The 16,253-nt window shown below is 39.6% G+C and overlaps 1 protein-coding gene across 3 annotated transcripts in view; it reads left to right on the top strand.

The window, feature by feature from the left end:
- VMP1 (vacuole membrane protein 1) overlaps positions 1-16,253 on the top strand; it is a 169,302-nt gene that overhangs the window by 146,515 nt on the left and 6,534 nt on the right. For all 3 annotated transcript variants that reach the window (XM_073665571.1, XM_073665563.1, XM_073665556.1), the window contains one exon: positions 278-339. In XM_073665571.1, coding sequence (XP_073521672.1) covers positions 278-339 — 62 coding nt within the window. The remainder of the gene's footprint in view (positions 1-277; positions 340-16,253) is intronic.

The following is a 16,253-nucleotide window of genomic DNA, read 5'->3' as shown; positions in this document are numbered from 1 at the left end:
ATTTTTCTTAAAAATAAAGAAAAATACATTTCTCAAACACTCCTACCTAATTCACCTTTTTCAGTCAGACACGCCTTGTGATTTGTGGCTCTGATGACTACTACAAAATACTGTTTTTCTCTTTTTTACAAGGTTATTGCTTCGATGTATTCAGTGTATACATTGTGCCTTACATTATTTAATAGAGTGGAATATTTGGCTTCATCTGAATACATTCTGTTTTCCCTGTTCTTCCATTGTTTCCCTGAATTGATTGTGTTCTTTCCTCCCTTTGCAGAAGCTCTTTGTCATCATAACTTTCAGTAAGCACATTGTGGAGCAGATCGTGTCTTTAATCGGGTGAGTAATCGAGTGTCAATTAACTCTTATGTGTGAGATTAGGCAAGAAGATTAGCAGCCTTCTCCTGAAAGTGTTATCATTTTCCTGTTTACGGGGTTAGAATTATTCACAAGAACTGCTATCATTTCATCTCCCCCCATCCCCTCCAACCCCTGCCAAAGATATAAAACCATTTTTTCAGTGTTTTCACAAACCATGAGTTAATATAGTTGTCGACTTGTCATGAGATGTTGCGATTCATGATTCACATCCTAAATATTCATTTACTTAATAGAACCATAGGGGTGCATTAGATAAAAGTTATAAATTGTTTAGAACGGGTTTTAGATACACTCTGCAATTCAGACATCAGTTACTGGCCATTGCGTTACTAGCATTAGGTTCACAACAACAAAATATATATTCATGTTCTGACACGCACATTATATTTGGTTTCAGTTCTATGCTATCCAAGTGGAAGAACAAACTAAATGTTATAGAACGATCTATTGATAGTCTTGATAGATTGTTCAATCTGTGCTGGTGGTGCTGCGGAATCCAGGTCTATATTGGTCAAACGTATGCTAGAAGGACACCCTTTTTGCAGACACTTTGATATTCATGTCTATCCTTAGAGATACATTTTGCCCTCTGTCCGCATTGTGTCTTGTTTACTCCTTCCATTAAATAGATTTGCCCAGAAATGTGTCTGCACAAAAAACAGTTCTGAGCTGAATAAAGGGTGTATTATTGCATACAGCCATGACCTGGCATTCTAAGATGTAATAGTAATTTGTAAGCACTAAATAAGTGTGTTAGTTGACATAATGTTCACACTTGCCTAATAGGTTTATATGTTGCAAACTTATCAGCAACTAGAGCCAGCTCTCCCATAGATAATGAATAGAGTATACTTGCACATGATCAACCACCATGCCATTCATGGTTTTTGGGACAGGGTAGGGGATAACTTCCAAACTTGGTACAATCCCTTTGCAGGGCTTTCAAACTCACACACAGAGGGACAAAATGAAAAACTTGGACAAAGTCGCTGGCCTACCAGTATACAGTATAATGGGCCCCACATAGTCCTCCATACAGAATAATGGGCCCCACCTAGTTCTCCATACAGAGTAATGGGCCCCACCTAGTTTTCCATACAGAATAATGGGCCCCACCTAGTCTTCCATACAGAATAATGGGCCCCACCTAGTCCTCCATACAGAATAATTGGCCCCACCTAGTCCTCAATACAGTGTAATGGGCCCCACCTAGTCCTCCATACAGAGTAATGGGCCCCATCTAGTACTCCATACAGAATAATGGGCCCCACCTAGTCCTCCATACAGTATAGTGGCCCCACCTAGTCCTTCATACAGAATAATTGGCCCCACATAGTCCTCCACTCAGAATAATTGGCCCCACATAGTCCTCCATACAGTATAATGGCCCCACGTAGTCCTCCATACAGAATAATGGGCCCCACATAGTCCTCCATACAGAATAATGGGCCCCACATAGTTCTCCATACAGAATAATGGGCCCCACATAGTCCTCCATACAGAATAATGGGCCCCACATAGTCCTCCACACAGTATAATGGCCCCACGTAGTCCTCCATACAGAATAATGGGCCCCACGTAGTCCTCCATACAGAATAATGGGCCCCACATAGTTCTCCATACAGAATAATGGGCCTCACATAGTCCTCCATACAGTATAATGGGCCCCACATAGTCCTCCATACAGAATAATGGCCCCACATAGAGGTGGCGGTTCTGGTGTCTTGGGCCAAATGTAACCACCCTGCAGGCCAGATTTGGCCCATGGGCCAGAGTTTGCATGTGTGCTTTACTGGGAATATGTCAGAGGATTTCACCCCCAAACTATTTATATGCCAATGTAGCTATTTGAAAGACTAGTCTTGCAATACCTTTATATGATCAGTCTGTTCCTCTGTTACTGAGAAATCAGTTCTTGAACCTGAAGCCTCTGTCACTCCAGCTCTATTCCTCACCCAGCCACAGCTCCTCCTTCAAGACTGATGCCACTAAGCAGGAAGAGGCGGCGCTGGGCAGGTAATAGAAACCGAGTGACAGAGGCTTCAGATCTACCTTCAGTCTCATTTGCATATAAATTCAAGCACTGATTTCTCAGTAAACGGAGGAATGGGCTGTCCATGTAAAGGTATTCCTGGACTTGTCTTTTAAAAACTTACATACGCATATAAATAGTTTGGGTGATGAAATCATGCTGTCTTTAAAGCCTTTAAAGGGGCTGTCCGGGTTTATCACAAAAATCTGCAGTCACTCTGTGACTGTACACCTGTGAATTCTCGCTTGCAGCATGTGCTGTGAGGATTCCCCGGTGCCGGCATTGAGACTGAGCGGTCATGTAACCGCAAGTATGCTATATGAATACTCCCAGCCACATTCTGACTAGACATGCACAGCCTCGCTCATTTCACTTGTATGATACAGTATGGCCCCAATTAATTAAGACTGACGTTTTATACGCCTTTCTTAATGAATGTAGCGCTGGAGTAAGATGCTCCATATTTAATAAGAGGCATGTGCCTTTTAAGGAATTTAGCCCATGTTTGAATTCTCTTGCGCCACCCCCTGAAATGTAGATCAAGCAGAGGCTGGCGTACATTTCTGTTGTAACTTAAGCCACTTTTGTGGTGTAAATTATTATTAGTTGGACAGACAAATTTTTCAAAGTGAAGCTGTCCGACTGATTTAAAAACGTCAAAAGTTGCAAATTGGGATGTTTCTAGCAGTTTATGCCGTAATTCTGGTGAAAACAGCGTGATAAATTGGCCCCTTTGTGAAAATCACATACAGACAATAAAATGAAGGTAATTTTTACGTGCAGCCTTGATTTCCACATGAGCAATCACATGTGCCGATGTAGTAACTTCTGGAGGAACTGAAAATAATACATGGAAATGACAGCTACATGAAACTTTAGTGTGATGAAATAAAACGGTTCGTTTATATGGGAAAAAATATATCTTTGTACCTTTTTAGCCAGTAAAATTTGAGAGTCCTCAGTGGTTGATACCTTTTAATGATTAACTGAAAAGATGGTAACAAATAGCAAGATAACAAGACTACTCAGGTCTCTTCATCAGGCTCAGTATAACAGGAACTCTGAAGAGTCACATATTTATATGCAACAGGACATGGGAATAGTGCCGGAAATAAGACAAGTGACGTGAAGCTTGCAAAAGATATCAACCACTGAAGACTCTCAAATTTTAATATTTTTCATTTATAAGGTCATTTAGATGGAATAGTCTGAGTTTTTCCTGGCTGTGATGTATTCTTTGGCACCATGTGATTGAAAATAGGTGGTAAAACATAACCAGAAAATGTGTACAATATACTGACAAATAAAGCACTCATGTGTTATGTAGCTTACATATCTTAAAGGGAACATGTCACCAGAAATGCTGTTAACCTGCATATATGGGTTTAATCTGCAGGTTAATAGTGTTACTAACCTGCCCGGCATCCGCACTTAGCTGAACGCTGCTGGGAGAAAATCAACTTTATCCCCCCCCCCCCCCCCCCCCCCCTCCCCCGGCAGTGTTCCGGTCTCAGTCACGGGAGCAGCACCGGCGCTGGTTCAGCTGTAACCGCACCCCTGGCCCTGACTGACACGCCCTCTGCATTGGGGCCGGCTGTTCAGTCAGGGCCAGGGGTGCGGTTACAGCCGCAGCTCTGTATACTCTGAGCGCTGACTGGACCTGCCTGCGCCACCCCCGTGACTGAAACTGGAACGGTGCCAGGGAGAATAAAGTTAATTTTCTCGCAAGAGTGTGCAGGCACCGGGCAGGTTAGTAACACTATTAACCTGCAGATTATCCCCATATCTGCTGGTTATTAATGTTTTTCTGGTTCCCTTTAAAGGTACTAGTCAAATTCTATTGATCTTAAAGGGGTTTTCCAATATTTTCAGAAAATTTGCAGAAAAGAATTAGTATGAAATAAAGAAGAAACATATACCCACCAACTCTCACTCTGGTGGTCCCTACCAGTCTCTGTTTACTACTTTCAGAAATAAAATGCCTAAAAAAATGGCTAAAAATAAAATAAAATGCCTAAAACGTCACATGTACTTGTCTGCTGCAGCCAATGGTCTCGGCAATCACATGCTGTCAATGCCGCCATGCAGAGGTCACGTGCATCTAATCACGTTATTGCTGCAGAAAGTATAAAGAGACTGCCTGAACCACCAGATCGGTGGCTGAGTATAAACTACTTCTTTATTTTTAACAATTTTTTCTTCATGGACATTTCTTAAAAATGATTTGATTTCTATAATCCCAAAAGAGGTGGGGTTACTTGGCTACTTTAGGAAGAATATTTTAATTGAATTTAAGTTTTTGAGCAATTCCCCTTTAAATCCTGGGCAGTCTCACCCTCTTCAATTATCAAAACCTTTCACAGTACATGCCAAGAATGTATTTCTAATCCAGTATATTTCCTGGCCACTCCTTTTTATCACATTGCTGTACAGGGTGACACTCACGCACAGTCACTGTGTTGCACAATTGCATGAATGAGATAGTTTTCCACCCACACAGAGTTGATCTTTGCTCTGTAAGATAGGCTCTATTCATTGGGCATGGTATGGAGTGACGCTAGTGTCAGCCGCTCTGCTTTGGAGAAATGCAATTCACTCCCTGCTAACTTGGAATCCTTCCAAAAGACATTACTATTTTACTTCACTTTATTTCTAGCGTCGGCCTAAAATATCTAGTTGTCTACTCACTAGGGTATTTTTTTTATCCTATAATACCCAAATATTTCACACTGGAAGAAAGCAATCTAGTCCAAGAATTCTGCCTAGAATAATGAACTGTATGAAATACTGACACTACATAAGAGATGCATAACAGCATCAAAGGTACAAAGAAGTATATTCTTGAATGCGTGGGGTTGAATTCACAGTATTTTATTGAATTTATTGGGTTCACAAAAAAAATGTATAAGTATATATACACTGTATATTTATGGTATTTATATTTTATACATTTGACTGTACTACCTTTCTGATGCCTTGTTTATTTTGTTCATTCTTACAGTAGCGACCTAATGAATAAGGCCGAATTACTGGCCGAAACGTCTACTGTCGCTTTGAGAACGTGGCTAAATTTTCTATTTTGACTGTAATAAAGGAAACTTGCATCTATAGCATCTGAGTGTGCGATGAATTAATTTCCCATTGTGATTCAGGCACCGATTGCCTATCACATCAGCACCTCAAAATCCGGCAGAGTGCGCGCAAATCTTTGCTTCCTCTTAACAAAATGGGCGTAACGGGGGCGCGATGACCGCCGGACATCAAATTCATGGTGAGCGGTGGCGTTTGCTATACCACCAATCTTACTGCAACAGGGGCTGGGGTAAGATTTGTGGCGAGGCGCACACCACTCGTCAGACGCTTTTGATTCATTAAAAGGTGTGCGTCTCTAAATGAATCTGGAGCCTCGCACTCTACCCCGTCCCCTCATCAAGACCGACATGAAGATCGCTTGTCTTGATGAATCTTTTATTGCTAGTCATGAAAAATATGGATTTCAATTTTGCCACAATTTTCTGAAGACTGCTTTGTCTGCAAAAATATAGTGAAATTCTGGCAATAAAAGGCTACATCACTGCTTTAACGTGTGCACACAACCTAAGCATTGTCTTGAGGAACAGTGGAAGCAGCTGTGACCCCTACATCTTCACGGTTACTTAACAAGCTCGGTCTTCAAATGAATCAGAAGGTGACATGACATGAGGCCGGACTGACAAGGCGATATGTTCTTCATAGTCAGCTGTTGCATTTTGTCTCTGAACATTCCACTGCACCGCGCCCTTTCATGCAAAAAATGTGCTGCACGTGAATTTATAGATGTTCTTGATCCAAAATAATTACATGGCACCAATTTATACAATTAAAAACCTTTTGCGGCCGCTGATTGGCGGCAAAGGGTCACATGACGCCCCCTGCTGGATGTTGATGCCAGCTGACCCGCCATTAACATGTGGAAAGGCGGTGCCTGCTTGGGAGGCGATTAAAGATTTTTTTTTTCTTAAACCAACATGAGCCCATTAACTATAACTTGTAAAGAAGTGGTCCCTTTAATTTCAGTCTGATTGCTGCTGTCAAAAGCTATAGCTGTAGGGGGAGCTCTGTTAACAGATGCCTGGTCCATATGGACAGGATGTGGACATAGATCCCTATGGACATCCATACTTGACACATAGACAAGCAAACAGTACTTTGTTTAGCTGATGCTTCATTCTAGAAACTGATTCACCTTCTTTTTCTCCTTTTTGGTATTTTTATACATGTAAAACATTTGAGTTAAAAAAAATAAATATTTGCATATAAGAAAAGTAGTTGTTTCTGTTGGGAATGTAAAGAGATGAAGGAAAAGTCAATAAATAAGTTTATGCTTGTGAAGTAGGAAATCTTTATTATTGTTCCTGAACATAATTGCTATTGCTCTGCATTTTCGTAGAGCTTTGGCTTTTTGTTGCTGACTTATGTGGGCATGAATTTGCCCATTGTGCCCGGATGACATCAGCTAAGCCAGATAGACCAGTGTAGCTTACCTCTCTGGTTACTGGAAAGAAAGCAAAAATTATAACTGGAAAGGGGATCAGAGCTGCCCAAGAAGTGGTAAAATAAATACAGTAACGTCATGTGAACAAATAGCTGGTAGCCATTCCAGTATCTGTCAGAAGAGCAGGAGTATAATATTTTCTTCTCTATTTTCAATGTACCTTTTGGTAGCACTTTCCAGAAAATACTCTGTATTTTACTTATTTTCCCGGGAAGCGCATGTACTCTTTTATTGAGAAATCACAGCAGCTAATAATGTAATTTATGAGCTTTCATGCTGTTCTCACAGCTGAAGTACGTCAGCCACATATTCTGGTAATAACATTGCGTAGTATTTGTACTAGGCTGGTTGCTTTCTCCCTATTCCCCGACAGTAACTTTCATGGCATAGTTAAAATAGTCATAATAAAGCCCGGAGATTACTTGCAAATATTGATTTTTAGTGCTAAGAAGTGAGAAAATCTAGAATCAGCTGATGGGTCCTTTTAAAAGGGTTTTCCAAGAATAGAAAAGAAATAAATAAACAAGGAAATTTTCATGATAAATTCCTAAATACTTTTAATTATCAAATCACAATCAGTTTATCTAGGGAGACAATCACTATAGAATTAAATTGGCAGCCACTTGTCCTGTGATGCTAGTAGGATTGTGAGTATATGCAGTAGGAAGCTGCGTCCTCTCCTTTTCATGTTCTTCCATATTCGGATCTAATATTGGAGATGCCAGGAGTTGTGAGGTAAGAAGAAGCTGCTCACACTGCTGTCCTGGCTGTCGTTCTGATCAAATACTGGAGATACCAAGGTTGCTGAGGAAAGAAGAAGCTGCTCACACTGCTGTCCACCCTGTCATTCTTATCTAATACTGGAGATGCCAGGAGTTCTGAGATAAGGTGGTTGCTCACACTGGTGTATGCACTAAATGGTATAGGTGTCTCTAGGCCACAGCACCTGAATTTCCTACTGCACATGCTCACAGACACCTGTCCTAAAATTGTAGGACAGCTTTCTGTCAATGTAACAAGATGATATCCATTTTAATGCTATAGAGATTACCTCCTTAAACAAAACAATTGGGATTTGCTAAGTATTTAGGAATTTATTTGTAGTGATATGTCCATTACTTTTTTTTATTGTGATAGGCTGCTACAGTCAGGTGACTTGAACTTCACATAGTCAGAAAGGCATCCCATGACTTGAGGTTCAAGTCACCTGACTGTAGCAGCCTATCACAATTTGCAGCAGTCCTCTGGCTGGTTATCACCCCCAATGCAGGTGAGTATGAGCGTCATATGTGAGTGTGTGTGTGTGTGTGTGTGTGTGTGTGTGTATATGTGTGTGTATATATATATATATATATATATATATATATATATATATATATATATATATATATAATTAGTACAGACCAAAAGTTTGGACACACCTCATTTAAAGATTTTTCTGTATTTTCATGACTCTGAAAATTGTACAGTCAGTACAATTGTAAATTGTCAGTCAGTCCGAAAAATTGTGCAAACTTTGAATGTGTCCCCAAGTGCAGTTGCAAAAACCATCAAGTGCTACAAAGAAACTGGCTCACATGAGGACCGCCCCAGGAAAGGAAGACCAAGAGTCACCTCTGCTTCTGAGGATAAGTTTATCCGAGTCACCAGCCTCAGAAATCGCAGGTTAACAGCAGCTCAGATTAGAGAGCAGGTCAATGCCACACACAGTTCTAGCAGCAGACACATCTCTAAAAAAACTTTTAAGAGGAGACTTTGTGCAGCAGGCCTTCATGGTAAAATAGCTGCTGGGAAACCACTGCTAAGGACAGGCAACAAGCAGAAGAGACTTGTTTGGGCTAAAGAACACAAGGAATGGACATTAGACCAGTGGAAATCTGTGCTTTGGTCTGATGAGTCCAAGTTTAAGCATCTCTGGGAACTCCTTCAAGATTGTTGGAAGACCATTTCCAGTGACTACCTCTTGAAGCTTATCAAGAGAATGCCAAGAGTGTGAAAAACAGTCATCAAAGCAAAAGATGGCTACTTTGAAGAACCTAGAATATAAGACATATTTTCAGTTGTTTCACACTTTTTTCTTAAGTATATAATTCCACATGTGTTAATTCATAGTTTTGATGCCTTCAGTGTGAATGTACAATTTTCAAAGTCATGAAAATACAGAAAAATCTTTAAATGAGGTGTGTCCAAACTTTTGGTCTGTACTGTACATACACACACACGACAATCCTCATATACATGTATGAGTGTCATGTATATGTATATAATATTATACACATATGCATGACACTCATATACATGTATGCGTCATGTATATGAGGATCGTCGTGTGTGTGTGTGTATGTATATATTTATAATCATCACATGCTGTATGCCTTGTTTGCGGATATGGGGATATATTTCATTTCTTTTGGATATAGCTTCGTTCTTAAGCAGCGGAGGGCTTGTGCCGTCAACAACACACCTGGTGCTAGGTTAGGAATGCCACTATATGGCAGGTCCATCTTCAAAGAATAACACCCCTTTCTTATAAACTTCTATACAATGATTTGTAAATGACACATTCTTATGATTTTATGAGATTTTGAAGGTTATATGGAGTATCCTTGAGGTGCAACTTTAAAAATGTCAGGCAGATTATATATCTAGTGTCTATAAATTGAACAAAACACAACCGTCAGTTTATTTAGTTGTTTCCTCTTTGTTTTCAATGAGAATAAGATTTTCCAGTTTTGTCTGACATCAGAAATTAATAGAGCATGAAATGTGCACCGTGCAGTCACTACTTCGTCATACCTGTGTATTCAGACACCGTGAAAATGGCAGACGTTACTGTTACTTGCCATCTACTGACTAATAACTTTACACTGGTAGATAGATAGATGCATACACATACACCGGTAATTTTTTTATTTGGCTGTATATATATATATATATATATAATGTGTGTGTGTGTGTGTGTAAATATATATACACTGCTCAAAAAAATAAAGGCAACACTTGAACAACAGAATATAACTCCAAGTAAATCAAACTTCTGTGAAATCAAACTGTCTACTTAGGAAGCAACACTGATTGACAATCAATTTCACATGCTGTTGTGCAAATGGAATAGACAATAGATGGAAATTATTGGCAATTATCAAGACACCCTCAATAAAGGAGTGGTTCTGCAGGTGGGGACCACAGACCACATCTCAGTACCAATGCTTTCTGGCTGATGTTTTGGTCACTTTTGAATGTTGGTTGTGCTTTCACACTCGTGGTAGCATGAGACGGACTCTACAACCCACAGAAGTTGCTCAGGTTGTGCAGCTCATCCAGGATGACACATCAATGCGAGCTGTGGCAAGAAGGTTTGCTGTGTCTGTCAGCATAGTTTCCAGAGGCTGGAGGCGCTACCAAGAGACAGGCCAGTACACCAGGAGACGTGGAGGGGGCCGTAGGAGGGCAACAACCCAGCAGCAGGACTGCTACCTCCGCCTTTGTGCAAGGAGGAACAGGAGGCGCACTGCCAGAGCCCTGCAAAATGACCTCCAGCAGGCCACAAATGTGCATGTGTCTGCACAAATGGTTAGAAACCGGCTCCATGAGGGTGGTATGAGGGCCCAACGTCCACAGATGGGGTTTGTGCTCACAGCCCAACACCGTGCAGAATGCTTGGCATTTGTGACAGAACACCAGGATTGGCAAAATCGCCACTGGCGCCCTGTGCTCTTCACAGATGAAAGCAGGTTCACACTGAGCACATGTGACAAACGTGACAGAGTCTAGAGAGGCAGTGGAGAGCAATCTGCTGCCTTCAACATCCTTCAGCATGACCGGTTTGGCAGTGGGTCACTAATGGTGTGGGGTGGCATTTCTTTGGAGGGCTGCACAGCCCTCCATTTGCTCGCCAGAGGTAGCCTGACTACCATTAGGTACCAAGATGAGATCCTCAGACCCCTTGTGAGACCATATGCTGGTGCGGTTGGCCCTGGGTTCCTCCTAATGCAGGACAATGCCAGACCTCATGTGGCTGGAGTGTGTCAGCAGTTCCTGCAAGATGAAGGCATTGAAGCTAAGGACTGGCCCGCCCGTTCCCCAGACCTGAATCCGATTGAGCACATCTGGGACATCATGTCTCGCTCCATCCACCAACGTCACGTTGCACCACAGACTGTCCAGGAGTTGGTGGATGCTTTAGTCCAGGTCTGGGAGGAGATCCCACAGGAGACCATCCGCAACCTCATCAGGAGCATGCCCAGGCGTTGTAGGGCGGTCATACAGGCACGTGGAGGCCACACACAATACTGAGCCTCATTTTGACTTGTTTTAAGGACATTACATCAAAGTTGGATCAGCCTGTAGTGTGTTTTTCCACTTTAATTTTGGGGGTGACTCCAAATCCAGGCCTCCATTGGTTAATAAATTTGATTTCCATTGATGATTTTTGTGTGATTTTGTTGTCAGCACATTCAACTTTGTACAGAACAAAGTTTTCAATGAGAATATTTCATTCATTCAGATCTAGGATGTGTTATTTGAGTGTTCCCTTTATTTTTTTGAGCAGTGTATATATAATAAATTATATATAGATATATATGTATATGTTATATTATACACAGCAAAACTGGCAGCACTCCAGACTTGAGATAGTGGGGGGAAAAAAATCCCTGGTCTTTATTCACCCATGTATGTGTGACTTCTCAGCTCTTTAAACTCTGAGCGTTTCTCAGGCCGCACTTTGAAGAGCCGTGCATACATAAAATGTGGTCGTTATTCATTATTTTTTTATTTTTGTCACTGTCTCACGTCTGGCGTTCTGCCATTTTTCAAGTACAGTATGTGTATGGAGGATACTGAGTCAGTACCCTGAGGCTTGCCCTCTGTTGCTATATCCGTTTTGTATTGTGCAGCATTTTTTGAGTGTACGCATGTGTGTGTATATGTAATGTGTGGGCAGCACGGTGGCTCAGTGGTTAGCACTGCAGCCTTTCAGTGCTGGGGTCTTGGTTTCAAATCCCACCAAGGACATCATCTGCAAGGAGTTTGTATGTTCTCCCCGTGTTTGCGTGGGTTTACTCTGGGTTCTCCGGTTTCCTCCCACATTCCAAAGACTGATGGAGCTCACAATCTAGATTCCCTAATGGGTACAGTGACGATGTCTGTAAAGCACTGTAGAATATGATGGTGTTCTGTAAGCGTTCGAACGGCATTAGTCTAAAGTGTATGGGGGCCTTAAGATAGATAACAAGCTGCTGCTGATAGTGCAGTCCCAGTGTGGAGACACCCTATTAACAAGAATGAGGATCCAGATATATATGCTGTCTGAATTGCGTGTCAGTGCGCATGCTAAACTGCTGCTACATGTCTGTGGGACTGACAGCCAATTGTAGCACGCAGCAATCGTGGTCCGTCCAATAGACTATATATATATATATATATATATATATATATATATATATATATATATATATATATATATATAATATGTGTGTGTTTGTGTATATACATTTGAACAGACTGCTGCTCTATTCCAATGTGAGGAACACTGTCCGTCTGTGATTGTTGGACCAGCATACAGCAACTTATCACCTATACTTTAGACAGGTGATAGGTTGTAATTGTGTGACAACCCTTTAAGTGGGGAGGTGACTTCTGTGCCCGCCTCATCATCAAAGGTATCTGGCAGTAAATTACAATAATTCTGATTTTGACTGTGAAACTCCTTAGATGCAAGGGTTTTGTCACACTTAGTGGCCCCCATGTGAACCCCCTCTTTTTAGAACTTTATGATGACTGTGCTGGTTACCAGCACAGCTTAGAATAGCCTTATGTTGGGTACCTCCACAGTCGGGTCACTGTGAGCAGTAATTATCTGTGGACATGTTGTGAATATTTCCTTTTTTTCCCCTCTTGGTAAACAGTAAGTGAATTGGTTTCCTGGTAGTTTTCCCCTGTTGAGCAACTCACATAAGTAGAGGTGCACATCTACAGGCGCCCATAGGACAAACTGTTCATTTAGACAGAAATGCTATTTTGTGGTAATATTCTGGCTGGTACTGCCAACTTATTTATTCATCACCCTGCTGGATCTCAAGAAATAAAACATGTTCTTAACATGCATTTAAAGAAGGTATGAGAGTGTGAATGTGAGCTGTCTCAAAGCCAGAAGCACCTGGGGCTGGAGTTTCTCTCCAGGGTATTTCGACCTTGTTTGGTGAGTCAGGCTATTGAAGTCTGAGGTCCATTCTGACTCATTCATGATGGCATCCTGCTATTGGTGCAGCCTCAAGGAAATTGTTGGTAAAATAACATGAGAATCTTTATCAGAGCAGGAAATGACAAGTCATTAAAATACTAACCGTTGGTGCTGTTGAGATCACTGCTTGGAAAGTAAAAAAAAAAAAACAGTTCCAAAGTTCACGTAGTCACATAGATTGCATGGCAATGAGTATTTCATCTCCTTCATAGTCATTTGTTCAGTTTCTGATCATGTTCTTTTTCATCAAATAGATTTTAGAAATAAATACTTAAGAAATAGTACAAAGAACAAACAAAAAGAAAAGAAACCAAGATTCCCCCTCCTTGCCCCACTTCCTGCACATATACTTTCCCAGGCTATGCACTAAATAGTAAAATCAGAAGCTGAAATCTAAATGACATCCAGAAGAATGAACTTTACAGAGTAACTTATGTAAATGTATCTCAGCTTATAAAAGAGACTGAAACTGAAACAGCACACAGCTTTAAGGCACTGAACTGATTGTCAGCTTTTACGTGATGAGTTGCTACCTTTACCTTAGTGGTATATTATACTCCACTACACTAATCTCATTGTCAATGACAGACCCAGGAGCTTATCTCTGGTTAGAACCAAAAGACCAAGGTGTCCAGCTGCAGTTTCTCCAATTTAAGTGGGCCTCCTCTCTAAGGTAGATGGGGTCCATTATTATTTTATTTTTTTTTTAGAAATTTCCCATTGGACAGAGCTGCATATAAGAGCCAGTGTACAGCACTGTGGATCATGTAAAATAAAAACTATCGGGTCCTTCAGAACCATAATATGGAATGTAGAATTTATAATGTCTAGGACCTCGGACCAGTAAATATGTAGATTCAAGGTGGTCCAGATCATAAGAAATGACATCTGCCTGGTTTGCAGTATATTTCGGACACTGAGTCTCCCAGGCCAGCTTTAATATGACTATTTATAAACTCTTTGAATGAGCAAGAGCTTTGATAGTCTCTGGGGCTATGTTCACACATTGCATTTTTGCTGCTTTTACATGCAAATTTTAAGCTGCATTTTACAGTACCAGCAAAGTCTATGAGATTTCAGAAATCTCTTGCACACATACTGTTTTTTTTTTACCTGGCTGTTTTGTCAAACTGCTGTGTTTTTGCAAAATGCAGCATGTCACTTCTTTCAGCGTTTTTGCAGCAAAAAATACTGGTATCAGGTTTTGCTGCATTTTTGTTGCAAAAACCTGAGGAAGTTGAATCATGTTCTTTTTTTATGCACTAAACTTTATCAGCATCTACAAGAGACAAATGTACCCTGACAAAAAAAACTCTGCAAAACCCGCTTTTTTTGACGCTGCTTCTTTACTGCCAAGAGAGAAGGTTTTGACTGCAGGAAAAAAACGCAACGTGTGAACTTAGCCTTAGTCTCACAGAGATATGCCCTAGAAACTATTTCTTAAAATATTTTTCCATTTCTCTCTTTTTAGTTGGGCTTCTACTTATAGCTTCATTTGCATTTTCATTAAAGAGTTTCTGATGCTAAAGTGTTTTAATACTACTAAATCACATAGAAAAACTGCATCTACAAAATGTAGAGATGAACCCTGCAATATAGAAACTGTATATAGGTAGGGCAAGTGGAATTCTGCAAGAAATGTTTGTAGGCAAAGAAATGCAAAATAAATCTGAAAAGTCAGGAAGTGGTAACACAAGCATTGGGCATGGAGCATTTCTTTCCCTTCTATCTTAAGAAAAGATCCTATACTTTTCCTTTCTTTGAAATCCTTTTTTTGGGGGGGTTTTTAATTATGGAAAAAAAAAAAAACGTGTCGAGGCTATAGTGTGTGAAACTAGTCCTAATGTATTAGGATTAATTATGGAAGCACGAGGAAATTAGGAATTTTCATGTGTATGCAGAAAAAGTTAATGTCTAATATTTTCATAGTTTCATTTCATTTTTATTTGTATGATAAATTAGAAAGAAGATTGTGAGCCCACATGGCACAGAGAGGGATGTGATTAAACGGAATGATGGCAAATTAATGTTAGTTTTATATAAGGGTAAATTATACTATCTTATATAAAGTGAGGATAAGTAGGCTACAGGCATAAATATTAGAGCTATACTTTTCAAGTTAAATATCATAGAGCAGGAGTTGGCAGATTTTAGAAATAATATATAGATCTGCATTACAGTGGTGGTAGTATTTGGTATACAGTTATATGTATGATTTGTAGCTGTAAAATGTAATTTGTTTTCTAGCTACAACAGAAGACTCTCCTGCTCCCCTAGATTACTGTTAATAATATTATGACAAATAGTTCTATATATATCTATATAGATATACATACATATATCTATATAGATGTAAATCTCTTTATTTGTGTGTGATATATATATATATATATATATATATATCACACACAAAGAGATTTACATCTAGATATATATATATATATATATGTGTGTGTGTCTGTGTGTATATATATATGTGTGTGTATATATATATGTGTGTGTGTATATATATGTGTGTGTATATATATATATATATATATATATATATATATATATATATATATATATATATATATATATATAATATACACACACATACACACACAAATAGAGATTTACATCTATCTATATATACTGTGTGTGTGTGTATATATAGCATTGCATGTTTGCAAATCCCATAATTGTAATATATATTGTATATTGCATATTATTAACAATACTTTAATCCCATCAAAATGCCTTTTATATATGTTCCCACCTTAGCGAGCTTATATTTAGTCCTGTCTTATTTTTTACAGTTATTGAATGACTACTTTTAGTCCGTTTTTATTACAAATGTATATATGAAATAAAAAAATCCACATTTCTCACAGTATAAATGCTCGATGCTGTACCAAAAAAAAATTCCTATAATTCCACATGAGAAGTGAAAGACACATCAGTGATTAAATACAAATCTTGTAACATTGTTTTGATCCTGCTGATATTTCAATGTATTTTTTTGTTTCTTTTAATCCAAAAAACCATAATATGGAGCAATAACATTAAAACATTGGCACAGT

Source organism: Phyllobates terribilis, unplaced genomic scaffold, assembly GCF_046119375.1.
Source record: "Phyllobates terribilis strain yellow unplaced genomic scaffold, ASM4611937v1 Scaffold_2__4_contigs__length_985480577, whole genome shotgun sequence".
Classification (NCBI taxonomy): domain Eukaryota; kingdom Metazoa; phylum Chordata; class Amphibia; order Anura; family Dendrobatidae; genus Phyllobates; species Phyllobates terribilis.
Note: the sequence above shows the minus strand (reverse complement) of the source record. Positions and strands in the feature narration are given on the sequence as shown.